Here is a 12345-nt window from a genome sequence, read left to right on the forward strand (position 1 = left end):
AAGTCTGCAAAGATTCCCCATCATTTGCAACTTTTTTTTTCTAGGTCACATACCCCTTTAAGTATCATATGAAAGCTGCGGACCTTCTCCCAAATGAAATTCTTGTGCCCAGAACACTTTTTGTAGTTTCATGGGGTTCATGAAGTCCCCGAAACCACCACCCATGGATCTCCAGTCGAACCCTGGCCTACAGAATAAGAGTCACAGTTCCTCATGTGGCATTCGGGTGCCTGCCCAGCTGTGTGTGGCTTCTTCTCATGCAGAGAGACAGAGCACAAGTCAGGGGAGGGGCAGAGGGAGAGGGAGGAGCAGACTCCCCACCAAACAGGGAGCCCAATGTGGGGCTCGATCCCAGGACCCTGGGATCATGACCTGAGCCAAAGGCAGACACTTAACTGACTGAGCCACCCACGCATCCACCTAAGGTGGTTTCTTGACTCTTGCCTTCATTTGTGCTATTCTCCTGCCTGGAACACTCACCCAAAGTGTCCATCTGACAAAAAAGATTTATAAGGATATTATCCTTTGGGTCTTAGGTCAAATGCTGTCATTTCTGTATAACCTGTCTTGACTTCCTCCTGGCAGTTGAGATGCTCCTTTTCCTTGTTCCCACTGTGCTTTGTACATATCCCCTTTGTAGGGATCCATGTTGTAACCATATTATATTCTTTGCAAGTCTTGAGGACCATTACCTTAATTTTGTATCCCTAGACTATATCATTCACTACCATTTCCCTTGTGCCTATATAGTGCCTGGAGCATGTATTCAATAAATATTTGCTCAACGAGTGAATGGCCCTTCAATCTGATTTGGCCCTTATAGCCATCTAATACCAAATCTTGTCAGCCTGCAAACTGCCCCGCCCCCCCCCCCCAAAACCCAGACGTTTTGGTCTTTTTTATTCTGTTCCATTCCAGGTAGTTTGGGATTTTGTAGTAGTTCTTGATTGATTTTAGTTTGCTGCTGTGGATTCTTCTAACTACGGGTTTCCCTAGTGCTCACTGGAATTTGGCGTTTCTCTAGCCAGGATTAAGGATGCTAGGAATAGACTTTAGATTGAAACAAAAAAATGAACTGGGGTATCTGAGGGAAGGTGGTTCAAATGGTTCACAAGAAATTGATCTATCTTGGCTTTGAGATTCCTTGAGCATCACGGTGAGCCCCTCCTCCCATTACAAGGTAGGAGGGGCTTACTGGGATCAAGTCTCAGGAGTGTCTTCCATCTCTCACCAGGGAAGCCCTGCTTACTTCGTACAGTTATCAGTAGCACTGGTTCTAATATTCCGGCCTTTATAGCTTCCACCGTGTGTCGTGTGTTGTGGGGGGTGGTAGAGACTGTTCTTGCCACTGAGTAGCTACTTTTCCAGTAGATACTGGAAAAGAATGATGCTTAAGTGGGAGAAAGGGGAAAGGCTCTCCTCTCTGTTTTAGTCCCAATTAGTGTTAGTCCTAATTGTTTCTCCCAGTGGAGATAGTGGCTCTGTGGCTGTGACTTCTTTGGACCTCAGTTTCCAAATCTATAAAATGGAGGCAGCTTCAGAGTTGTGGATAGGAGTCAATGAGATGAGGTTTGATAAGCATTTAGCAGTGTCTAACACTACAGTAAGCATTCAAGATGATGATTCCCTGGATTGCCCTGGTGAGGAAAGGTCTTAGGAAAGATGGGATTTGGGGGAAAGGGAGAGATATCTGGAGCTACATATACACTAAACATGGTAATTCAGTGCTGGTGGGGAGGCTGGGAGACTTGGAGGAGAGAAGTATTCTAGATTCAGAGAAAAGTCTAAGAAAAGGACTGGGTCATATCTTGTAGTCCAGGCTGCTTTTCTGAGGACTAACTTCTCCCTCTTGTCTTTCCTCCCTCCTTGCAGGTATGAATGCTGCTGTCAGGGCTGTGGTTCGAGTTGGTATCTTCACTGGTGCCCGTGTCTTCTTTGTCCATGAGGTTGGTTCTTCACTTTGTTCTTCGTCATTCTTTCTCTGTTTTCTGCTCCTCCCTCCCTCCTTTCTCCTTCCTCCTCCCAGTTACATGCTATGCCTCACCTGTCTTGGCTCCCCATCTCCATGAGTATCCCCTGCCACTCCAGTCTCCGATAATGATGGTGGGATCTAGGGGTCTGCAGACTGGGTCCTCATGGTGCCTGTCCAATTTAGGAAAGAAGTACCTCATTTCAGAGTATTTCACAGAAAGTTTAGTATATCCAGAGATAGAACCTTTGGAAGGAAGAGTCTCATCAGGTTTCTGTAGTTTCCTGAACCTTCTGAGGGTCTAACTCCTCTACCATTCTCTCCCTTCCCTCTCGTTCTTTGTCCGCTCTTCGCTCTAGGAGATTTATTTGCTTTCTTCCTAGTTTCCTCTTTTTAAGTCCCACTTCTCTCCCTCCTTCCCTCCAACACCCTTCTCTTTTCCCTCTGCTATTATAAAAGCCATCTGTTATTTAGTTCCCTGGGAAACAGATTGGAGGACATGGGATGAGCCAGAAGAAGGGGGAATTAGGATGAAATATCAGGAAGGACATCCTGCCCTTTTGAGATTGTAAGAAACTAGAAGAGGGTATTGAAAGTTGATGTCTTCTTCCTTGGACTGTGTTAAATTTAAGAGTGTCATGGGCATCCAGGAACAGTAATGGGAGGAGGTGGTTTGATTCTGAGAACTTCTTCCCAGGATCCTGTCTTAATTGTGGGGGTTTAGGAGAACTGGCCTAGCAGAGGCTGAATGGGTGTAATGTGCCCCACAGGGTTACCAAGGCCTGGTGGATGGCGGAGATCACATCAGGGAGGCCACCTGGGAGAGTGTTTCAATGATGCTGCAGCTGGTATGTTCCTGAAGACTTCTGTCCCATGTTTGTCCTTGCTGCACCCCACTCTGGTTTGGCCTCACGGTTGCTCAAGTCCCCCCCATGTGGCTCGATGTGAAGGGTTCTATGACAAGAGAGGTGCCATGACTGCCCTTTACTCTTTGAGTCTGAAAATATGTCCCTGTTTTCCTAGGGTGGCATGGGGACGGGAATGCGGTCACAGGACAGTTTGCTCTTTATAGAAAGGTCATAGGCAAGACTTGAGGAGCAACTATGTAAGCAGGACCTGCTTTGGGATCACGGGGAAGGCCTGGCCATGAAAATAACTTTACCAGAGGACTGGAGCCAGAGCCAGAAGTAGAGCTGAAATCTGCCAGTCCTCATGTGATGGAGATAATGTCACCTGAAACCAAAGTGTTTAAGGGAGGAAGGAACCAATATAGCATTTCAGAGTTTCCAAAAAACACCCCAAGATGATGCTGACTATATCCAGAACCCTTTGTGCCACTTTCTCTAAGACATACACCTATTTTCTGATTTATTGAAAAATCTGCAAATTATATTTGTATCCCCATTCTTTACTTCAACTCTCTAAGAATCCATAGGAAAAATTTTAATGTGCAGTACTTTGTGAAGGTTCTCTATAAGCAATAATGCCTGCAGTAAAATGGTCTGAGAATGAGCCAGAATTCTCCATCAATACTCCCAAAGGCATGGAGCCAATTACTTAGCTCTCTCGGGGTATCTATAAGCCCCTGGGAATACTCAGAGCTATTTTTCCCGTGAATACCTAAGTATTGTGCTTCCTCTCACTAGCACCATAGTCTGAGGAGCAGAGAGGAAATTGGCAGTGCCTGGTTGCAATTAGAAATCAGTGAGTTCAAGAGGGAAAAGGTACTACCAAGCACATTGGGATGAGCTCCTAAGAATAGTTTGGATGCAGTCTGATGAAGTCAGGTCACTAGGGAGAATTTCCAGGACTGAAAATTCATGCTATTTCTTGTGAAAGATGGAGATTATTCCAAAAGCCAACTGCATGTATGTATTCCTTTGCTCTCCTTGTGGATAATCACTTTGATGACAAAGTCTTCAATGAAATGGGTTGATCTTAGTCTTCAAAGAGGTATAGCAGAATATAAGGAGTAACCCTATGATAGCTCAGCCAGTATCATTTCTCTCTCTTCTAGAAAGGATAGATGGCCCTTCAGGATGTCAGGGTGCTTTCTAGAAAGGCATGTGGTTAGGACAGCCCATCACAGTGTTGGAATGGAGGAAATCTTAGCATGTTGAGCCCAGATTTGGCTGTGTCCTCTGGGGAGCTGACTTCTACCTCTTCCCCACAGGGAGGCACAGTCATTGGAAGTGCCCGGTGCAAGGACTTCCGGGAACGAGAGGGACGACTGCGAGCTGCCTACAACCTGGTGAAGCGTGGGATTACCAATCTGTGTGTCATTGGGGGTGATGGCAGCCTCACTGGGGCTGACACCTTCCGTTCTGAGTGGAGTGACTTATTGAGTGACCTCCAGAAAGCGGGTGAGACGTTGTTGTCATAAGTATGATTTATGCGCCTGCACACACCCCTGTCCTCCCACTGGAGGAAGTCATTGCCTAGATGCAAACGGACAGTTTCTGCCGTTCTTGTTCTGTCATTGTTCTGCCATTGGTTATGGTTCCCATTGGCTGCAGATCCTTCCCTCTCCAGTCACCTGCTCTTTTGGCATGCAAGGCACCTCACCCAGTGGCTTCCGGTTCACTTGTCTTTGTCAGGTAAGATCACAGCAGAGGAGGCTACAAAGTCCAGCTACCTGAACATCGTGGGCTTGGTGGGCTCGATTGACAATGACTTCTGCGGCACTGATATGACCATCGGCACCGATTCTGCCCTGCATCGTATCATAGAGATCGTGGATGCCATCACCACTACTGCTCAGAGGTAAGCGGCAGTGTGGGAGGGTGGCAGCTGGGACTGGCTGAAGGGCTGGGGTCTAGGGAAGATGAATGCTTTGGAGCTGTAGACTCTAACAACCAGTTTCCTGGGGCCAGAATCCTGTTTTTAATGAAGAGTTATCCCTGGAGCCCCGAAATTGTGCTGCCGTCTACATGCTGTGCGTTTGCCTCTTGTCGCTGTCTAGTGCACTGTCCACACTGTAGCTCTGAGGGCTTTAATACCCAGGGGGTCTCCCAAATGATTAGGGGCCAATATGAGATGAATCCAGGGAGCCCCAAACCTCAGCCACCCTTTTAGCCAAGTCATAGTGACTGTGGTGGCCACCACCACCACTCTGAGAGTGTGAGAAGGAAGGACAGAAGGTCACAGTTTCCCAGGGTAATCCTTGGAGATTCCGGGCCAGTCGAGACTTCACTTCTTTCCCTCCCTTCCCGGGCCCCCTCGCTCCCTGGAACAGAGCCACAGGACTGACACAATGCACTGCTGTATTTCAGCTACCCTGTAGCTGACGTGTGTCCCCGGGTCTCCCTGGTCTCTCAGGAAGCTTGTTGGAAGCCTGTTGGAAGCATAAATGCATCTCCCAGGGAGCTTTCATGGCTTGGATGTGGGTGGCAGCTTGATCCTGGCCACAGGGACACGAGGACTGTGTAAGCCTTTTGTCTCTCTCTTGCAGCCACCAGAGGACGTTTGTGTTAGAAGTGATGGGCCGGCACTGTGGGTAAGATCCCCATCTGGAGTCACTGATTCTGCAGTGCCAGCAATGGCTTTCTCTTCCCCGGAGAGTCCAAGGAGGTCTCCCAGGGGTAGCAGATTTGGAGGTGTACATGCTCCTCTGCTTCCCTGCTTCCAGCCCTAACCCCCCACCTACCCACACGTGCGGGGTTGTGCCTGTGTGTATGGGCCCGGGCATACTCCAGTGTGAAGGGACACACAGTCCTCTGAGATTAGAAGCTGCTTTGGTAGGTGAGCATGACTAGAAGGTGCTCCTCAGGGACAGAGGCCCACTGAGAAGCTGTCTCAAGAAGACACCTCACCCCAAGAAGGAAACCACAGACCTTCAGACCTTCCACTTACTATGGGGACAGGCAGACCTGCTGGGTATGGGTGAGGCTGTTCATGGATTGTGGCTCCTAGTGTGATGCTTCTGCCTCTCATCTCAGATACCTGGCCCTTGTCACCTCCCTCTCCTGCGGGGCTGACTGGGTTTTTATTCCTGAGTGTCCGCCTGATGATGACTGGGAGGAACATCTTTGTCGCCGGCTCAGTGAGGTACTGGCACTTTATTTTGCCCTTAAAATAACCCCGCCTGTTCCATTGATGCTGCCTTCACATCAGTTCCCTCCACTGAGCTCTCTTCTCTTTGCTCTTGACCAGACAAGGACCCGTGGTTCTCGTCTGAACATCATCATTGTGGCTGAAGGTGCAATCGACAAGAATGGGAAACCAATCACCTCTGAGGACATCAAGAATGTAAGTAGGAAGAACCCAGAAAGGGCTTGGACACCATCCCCTGCCCCCTTCCCTAGTGATCTGAGTCTTCCCTTAGGCCTTCTGTACATCTCTCCCGATGTTTCTTGCCTCCTGGTGTCCAAGGAATTGTGATAAGATAAGAGGCTGAGACATTTGGGTCTTAGTCTCTACTTGTTTTCAGCCTCTGACTCTTTATCCCTGTCTCTGTCTCTCTTTTGGTCTCTTTAGCTGGTGGTAAAGCGTCTGGGATATGACACTCGGGTCACTGTCTTGGGGCATGTGCAGCGGGGTGGGACCCCGTCAGCCTTTGACCGAATCCTGGTAAGTCATGGGGTTATGAGGCCCTCACATGTTAGAATTCATAGCCTACAGAACTGCACTTCGCCGTGACAGGGGCGCACCCCACTGACCATGCTGCCTGGCCCCAGCCTCTGATGGCACCGGCCCTTGACCCATTCCTGTACATGTATCAGTTCCCTTCTGTTGCAAAAACTGGTGGGAAACTCTATGCTCCCCAAACGATGAGCTCCCAGATCTCTGCTTTGAGCATTAATACCATTATTAAGATCTAATTTCAGACTCTCAAATTGAACCCTCTTATCCTACTTTCATTGGAAGAGAGACACCGTACTCTTCTTTATTTTATCAATTATTAAGCCTCAGTAACCTCGATTACTACAGTGGACACATTTCTCTGGAATCAGATAGAATTCTAATGGCAAGGGGATGAGGAATCATCAAGCTTAGATGAAATCTGAGTAGGGAGGGAAAGTCCAGTAAGTTCTTGACTGTAGTCCTCAGATACATGGCTCAGCCCTGTGATCTGGACAGGCCTTGAGTGTCCTGGCTCTCCAGGCTGAGTCCAGATCGGGAGGCCTGACCCAGACTCTGCCTTTGCTCCCTGGGCTCCTGCAGGGCAGCAGGATGGGTGTGGAAGCCGTGATGGCACTTCTGGAGGGGACCCCAGACACCCCAGCCTGTGTGGTGAGCCTCTCTGGTAACCAGGCTGTGCGCCTGCCCCTCATGGAGTGTGTCCAGGTGGTAAGTACTGACCTCAACCCCACTTCTTAACAGCCCCGAGCCTGTCTTTGAGCTGAGAGGGAAAGAGACCCACTTCCAAGGCCAGTGGAGCAAGGAACAGATGGAAAGACAGCAGGGGAGTCAGATGGGGAAAGAACATAATAGGCTCAGTATGGGAGCGGTCTCCTTTCTGAGTCTCAGGGTCCCCTTCTGTAACTGTTCCTAAAGAATGTGACAGATGCTATATCCCACCAAGTAATGAGACCCAACATCGCATAATATCCAACCTCAATTGCTTTCGCCACATCTTCGTGGGAAGAGGAATGCAGTAGCTCTCCAAACACTATGAAAAGCAGGGATAGTAGTAAGGTCTGGCTGGCTGGCTTATATGTTTCTATAGTATCCACCTTGACCATGTTTCTCTGAACCAAAACCAGGTTTCTGACGCTCACCCTGAAGGCTAGTAGAGGGAGTGGCGGGACGCTTTGTAAAGGGTCTGCTGCAGTACCTGGAAAATGCTCAGTGCTCAGGGAGAGGTGGCTCTTACATGAAGGACTTGCTCCTCTGCTACCACAGAGCAGACATCGCAGCTGGGAGCTCAGGGGTCCGGCCCATCCTTGGGGCTGGTCTGTATGCACAGTGCTGAGGGCCCCCCATCTCCTGCCCTGCTTCTCTCGGAGACTTGGGGAGTCCCAGCCACCTGCCGCACAGATATACTCCAACCTTGCTTGGAACTGTGTCTCTGGAAGCCCAAGAGCGAAAGCTCTGGCTCATGGAGAAGAAATCAGTAGCTGGGAAACACATGGCAGGGACCGGCCATTCTTCCCAACTGCGCTCTCTGGGTGGTTGTCTTCCTTTACTCAGTTTAGAGGCTGCTTTGAGGTTGTGGCATGGGCGTGGCATAGAGGGAGATGCTATTCTGTGAGCACTCCTTTATTCTGCCCGTGTTCTAGTAAGTAGAGCATTGAATTGGCTCCTTCCTCTGGCTGCTCATTCCTCCCCAAACTGAGGACAAACAGATACTTCTTTCTGCGCAAGGTCGGGGGGCATGGAGCAGGTGGGGTGCCTGGTGGGCAGGAACCAGTCATAACCATGGAGACGGGCCGGGTGTTCCCATGGGATAGAAATCCAGCCGCGGAAAGCCCTGCCCTGTAGTTGTGACTCTAGCTGTGCTCCTTCCTCAGACCAAGGATGTGACCAAGGCCATGAACGACAGGAAATTTGACGAAGCCATGAAGCTGAGAGGCCGGTGAGGGAATGACCAGAAGCTCCCTAGCTACAGAAATCAGATACTGGAATGAAGCAAAAAAAATAAAAATAAAAAATAAAAAAAAGACATAGCTTCAGACCCAAAATAGGGGCGTTTTATTGTCGCTGAAACAGTTTCTTCTCCAGGAGAATGGGTGGGGAGGTGACCGGGAGGCACAGTACATCCCAGGGAGAGACCCCTGGGATGTATCTTCTGTAATGTGGTGTCTCTGTGTGTTGATCCCAGCTAGGTTTTCTGTTTCTCTAGGGAAAGCGCAGCATCTCATGCTGCATGCGGGGCTGGGAGGAGAGCACTCAGGGAGGGTTGGATTAATCAGTGGCCCCTTTTAAGCCCCAACCTAGTCCCTGCTGTGTCCCAGTTATATCTTTCGAGGTTTGCCCTGTGGAACTTCACACCGCGAGCAAAACTTCAGACCCCCTTGGCTGCTGGCATGGGGAGTGGCCTGGAGACACTCCTCTCTCTCTCTACTTTTTACAGGAGCTTCATGAACAATTGGGAGGTATACAAACTTCTGGCTCATGTCAGACCCCCAGTCACGAAGGCACCGGTGAGTTCTCCGCCCTTGACTCTTTCCTTCTCCCAGTCTCCCTCTACGAAGTGCTACTTTTATTCCACACAGCCTACAGCCTGGCCAGCTTCCTTGCCCCTTGTCATCTTTGGTACCAAGCCCCTGACCCTATTAAGAAATCGCTCAGCCACCCCAGATTCTGGCCCCATGTTCTTAGTGTGCCCCAGGCGTCTCGAACCCAAGACCCACACCCAGTTTAGGACTGACAAGGTAGCTTGCAAGGAATGGGAATTTTTCCCCCCTGGGCAAATCTGGGAATAACCACGTCTGAGTGTACTTTAGCCACTTCTATTGTGGTAGTGGTTTTCGGTATTTGGGGTATATAAGAATTATGTGGGTTGCTTATTAAACATGCGGATTGCTGGGTCCTTCCCTCAGAGAGGATTTAGATCTGCGGCAGGTTTAATAGCATAAAGATCACGTGGCCCGAGGATCATGCTTTGGAAGCTCTCATTTGTTACATAACGAGTGATGTGTGGGCTTAGGGACAGAGCTTTGCATATTGATCGGTGATCGAGTTTTGCTTCCCTAGCATGAGGGAACAGGCTATGCCAGCATTCCTAGGGTAAGGGGGCTGTTATCCAGAGGCACGTGTCCTGATTGTGGGACCACCAGGGACTCAGGGTCAAGCTCCCCTTACCGACCTGCCCCCTTCTCTCTGCTGGGGTTTTGGTCCCTGTCTCTGCCCCACTCCCTTTCCGCTTCTTTCTCCCCAGGGTAGCACACACACAGTGGCCGTGATGAATGTGGGGGCCCCGGCTGCAGGCATGAACGCTGCCGTGCGCTCCACTGTGAGAATTGGCCTCATCCAAGGCAACCGGGTGCTGGTTGTGCACGATGGCTTCGAGGGCCTGGCCAAGGGTCAGGTATGGGGACTAAAAGGACAGAGGGCACATACTCTGGGGCCAAGGAGCCATCACAAGGATGATAAGTGTAGCAGGGGGGACCTGTCCATTCTCCTTTCTCTTGCCCCCGAGCCCCCAACCTCCCCTTCCATTCTCTACCTTGTTTTCCTCTAAGGTTTTGAACAGAAGTAAATACTTAATTTTAGGGCAGTACAAAGAGGCAGGAGCCACTGAAATGAACCATTTGCAGATCACATACCTTATTTCTCTATCCCAAAGCTTAGTGCGGTGTCTGGCGTAAGTAGGCACTTAATATTTGTGGATGAGCAGTAATAGTGGAGGAAGTTCATCAAGGTGGGGAAAGGCTGATGCCTGGCCTTCCTTCTCCCACCAGGGGCTGTTGGGGTAGGCTCAGAACACAGGAAGTGGTGTCAGTTCACAGTGCACACCTGTGTGACCTTTCTTGCAGATCGAGGAAGCTGGCTGGAGCTATGTAGGGGGCTGGACTGGCCAAGGTGGTTCCAAACTTGGGACAAAAAGGTAAGGGGCATCATAGGAGCACTCCTTCTAGTTACCCCTAAAGATGTCCCTCAGATATGAGTGTCAGTTCATTAGGTCAGCATCTACACTGCTATCGTCTGGGACTTTGGTCCCCAAGCCCACAGTGGCCTCAGTGGGGGCAGGCATGCTCGTGCAGACCTCTTTTAGCAGCTTTGGGCACGTAAAGCCCCAAGGTGGACCCGTGGACAGTGGTGAGAGGTGGCATGAGGAAGGGGGCACAAGTCAAGAAATTATACATAAAGCACTCTTCTAATTCTGGCTTTTCTCTCCCTCGATTTTGCTGTCCCTTCTCCAAATCCCATCACCTCATTGCCCACCCCTGCCCCACTCTATTCAACTAGGACTCTCCCCAAGAAGAGCTTTGAGCAGATCAGTGCCAACATCACGAAATTTAACATTCAGGGCCTTGTCATCATTGGGGGCTTTGAGGTGAGTGCCCTCCCGTTTCCTCCCCTCCACCCCCCACTTCTCCCTCTCCCCTCATCGCTGCCCTCGCCACTCTTCTCAGGCTTACACCGGGGGCCTGGAACTGATGGAGGGCAGGAAGCAGTTTGATGAGCTGTGCATCCCGTTTGTGGTCATCCCTGCTACGGTCTCCAACAATGTCCCTGGCTCCGACTTCAGTGTGGGGGCTGACACAGCCCTGAACACTATCTGCACGGTGAGACCCTGCTGCTACCTCCCAGGCCTCTGGCGAGGACTGCAGCCCCTGGACTGCATGTGCTCCTAGAAAGTGAGCCACTTTTTTGGTACCAACCAAGTGAGTGCTTGAAGAGTGCTTCTGGAAGCACAGGCCTTTATGCAGGCCTTATTCGACCACATGTGTGGGGCTCATTCTCGCCTGGGCGTCTCCAACCTGGAAAGGCACCAGTACTCTGCATGCCATGCTTTCTCCCTCCTGAAGGTCTAGGGCCTAATCTCCCTACCCTGAGCAACAGAAAGGAGGAGTACAGCTTCTTTCTGAGGAGAAGGGTTCCACAGCCTGGTGGACCTATGTGCCTGCTGCCCCTGAAGGCAAGCAGTTGATGAGACCTAGCGGCCCGGCCTACCTGGAGAGGAGAGCATTCCAGAGCGGGGTCATGGCAAGGGCCAGAGAAGTGACAGGTAGCAGAGCCCGGGCCCCATCTCTCTAACTGTGACCCACTGTCTCGCCAGACCTGTGACCGCATCAAGCAGTCAGCAGCAGGCACCAAGCGGCGTGTGTTCATCATCGAGACGATGGGCGGCTACTGCGGCTACCTGGCCACCATGGCCGGCCTGGCAGCTGGGGCTGATGCCGCCTATATTTTTGAGGAGCCCTTCACCATTCGGGACCTGCAGGTAGACGGCTACCCCGAGCCTGTACTGTAGCCCTCCCTTGCCCCGGTCTGTCCTCACTGTGCCTGCAGCAACCTGAACTGTACAAGCTCAAGATGAGGACAGCTGCCTGGTGTGTGGGGCCCTGTGAGGAGGCGGGAGAGGGCAGCACGCAGGTATTGTCTGGTGTAAGCTCACATGTGCCCGCGGCTCCTGTTGTCCGGAGTGTTGGTTTTGAAGGATGGCATGTTGCTAAGCCCTTCCCATGTGTTTTTGCGTTTTAGCTTCAAAACAGACATGCAAGGAGACATTATCTCCATGATACAGATGAGAAAGATTTAGACAGGTTAAAAGCCTTTTCTAAACTTAAATGAGTGAGTAGAGGATTTAACCAACAGAGAAAATCAGCCTTTCCACTGCATCCTGTCACCCCTTCAGACTTCCCTTGCTTCCAGACTCTTCCATTCCCTGTCACTTCCAGGGCTGGAGGGGTGGGGAACTTGGACTCCTGTTCACAGAGGAACTGTATGATCCTAATTTTCCAAGATCTCAGTCCACTAGAGGAAAG

The 12345-nt window shown here is 50.5% G+C and overlaps 1 protein-coding gene across 3 annotated transcripts in view; it reads left to right on the plus strand.

Annotated features, from left to right (window-relative positions):
- PFKM (phosphofructokinase, muscle) overlaps nt 1-12345 on the plus strand; it is a 43421-nt gene that overhangs the window by 27807 nt on the left and 3269 nt on the right. For all 3 annotated transcript variants that reach the window (XM_044226787.1, XM_044226785.1, XM_044226786.1), the window contains exons 3-18: nt 1873-1946; nt 2740-2817; nt 4143-4332; nt 4567-4732; nt 5421-5465; nt 5908-6016; nt 6122-6217; nt 6446-6538; nt 7133-7258; nt 8422-8486; nt 8985-9054; nt 9792-9941; nt 10390-10460; nt 10823-10910; nt 10990-11142; nt 11637-11801. In XM_044226787.1, coding sequence (XP_044082722.1) covers nt 1873-1946; nt 2740-2817; nt 4143-4332; nt 4567-4732; nt 5421-5465; nt 5908-6016; nt 6122-6217; nt 6446-6538; nt 7133-7258; nt 8422-8486; nt 8985-9054; nt 9792-9941; nt 10390-10460; nt 10823-10910; nt 10990-11142; nt 11637-11801 — 1739 coding nt within the window. The remainder of the gene's footprint in view (nt 1-1872; nt 1947-2739; nt 2818-4142; nt 4333-4566; nt 4733-5420; nt 5466-5907; nt 6017-6121; nt 6218-6445; nt 6539-7132; nt 7259-8421; nt 8487-8984; nt 9055-9791; nt 9942-10389; nt 10461-10822; nt 10911-10989; nt 11143-11636; nt 11802-12345) is intronic.

Source organism: Neovison vison, chromosome 12 (genome assembly GCF_020171115.1).
Source record: "Neovison vison isolate M4711 chromosome 12, ASM_NN_V1, whole genome shotgun sequence".
Lineage (NCBI taxonomy): Eukaryota > Metazoa > Chordata > Mammalia > Carnivora > Mustelidae > Neogale > Neogale vison.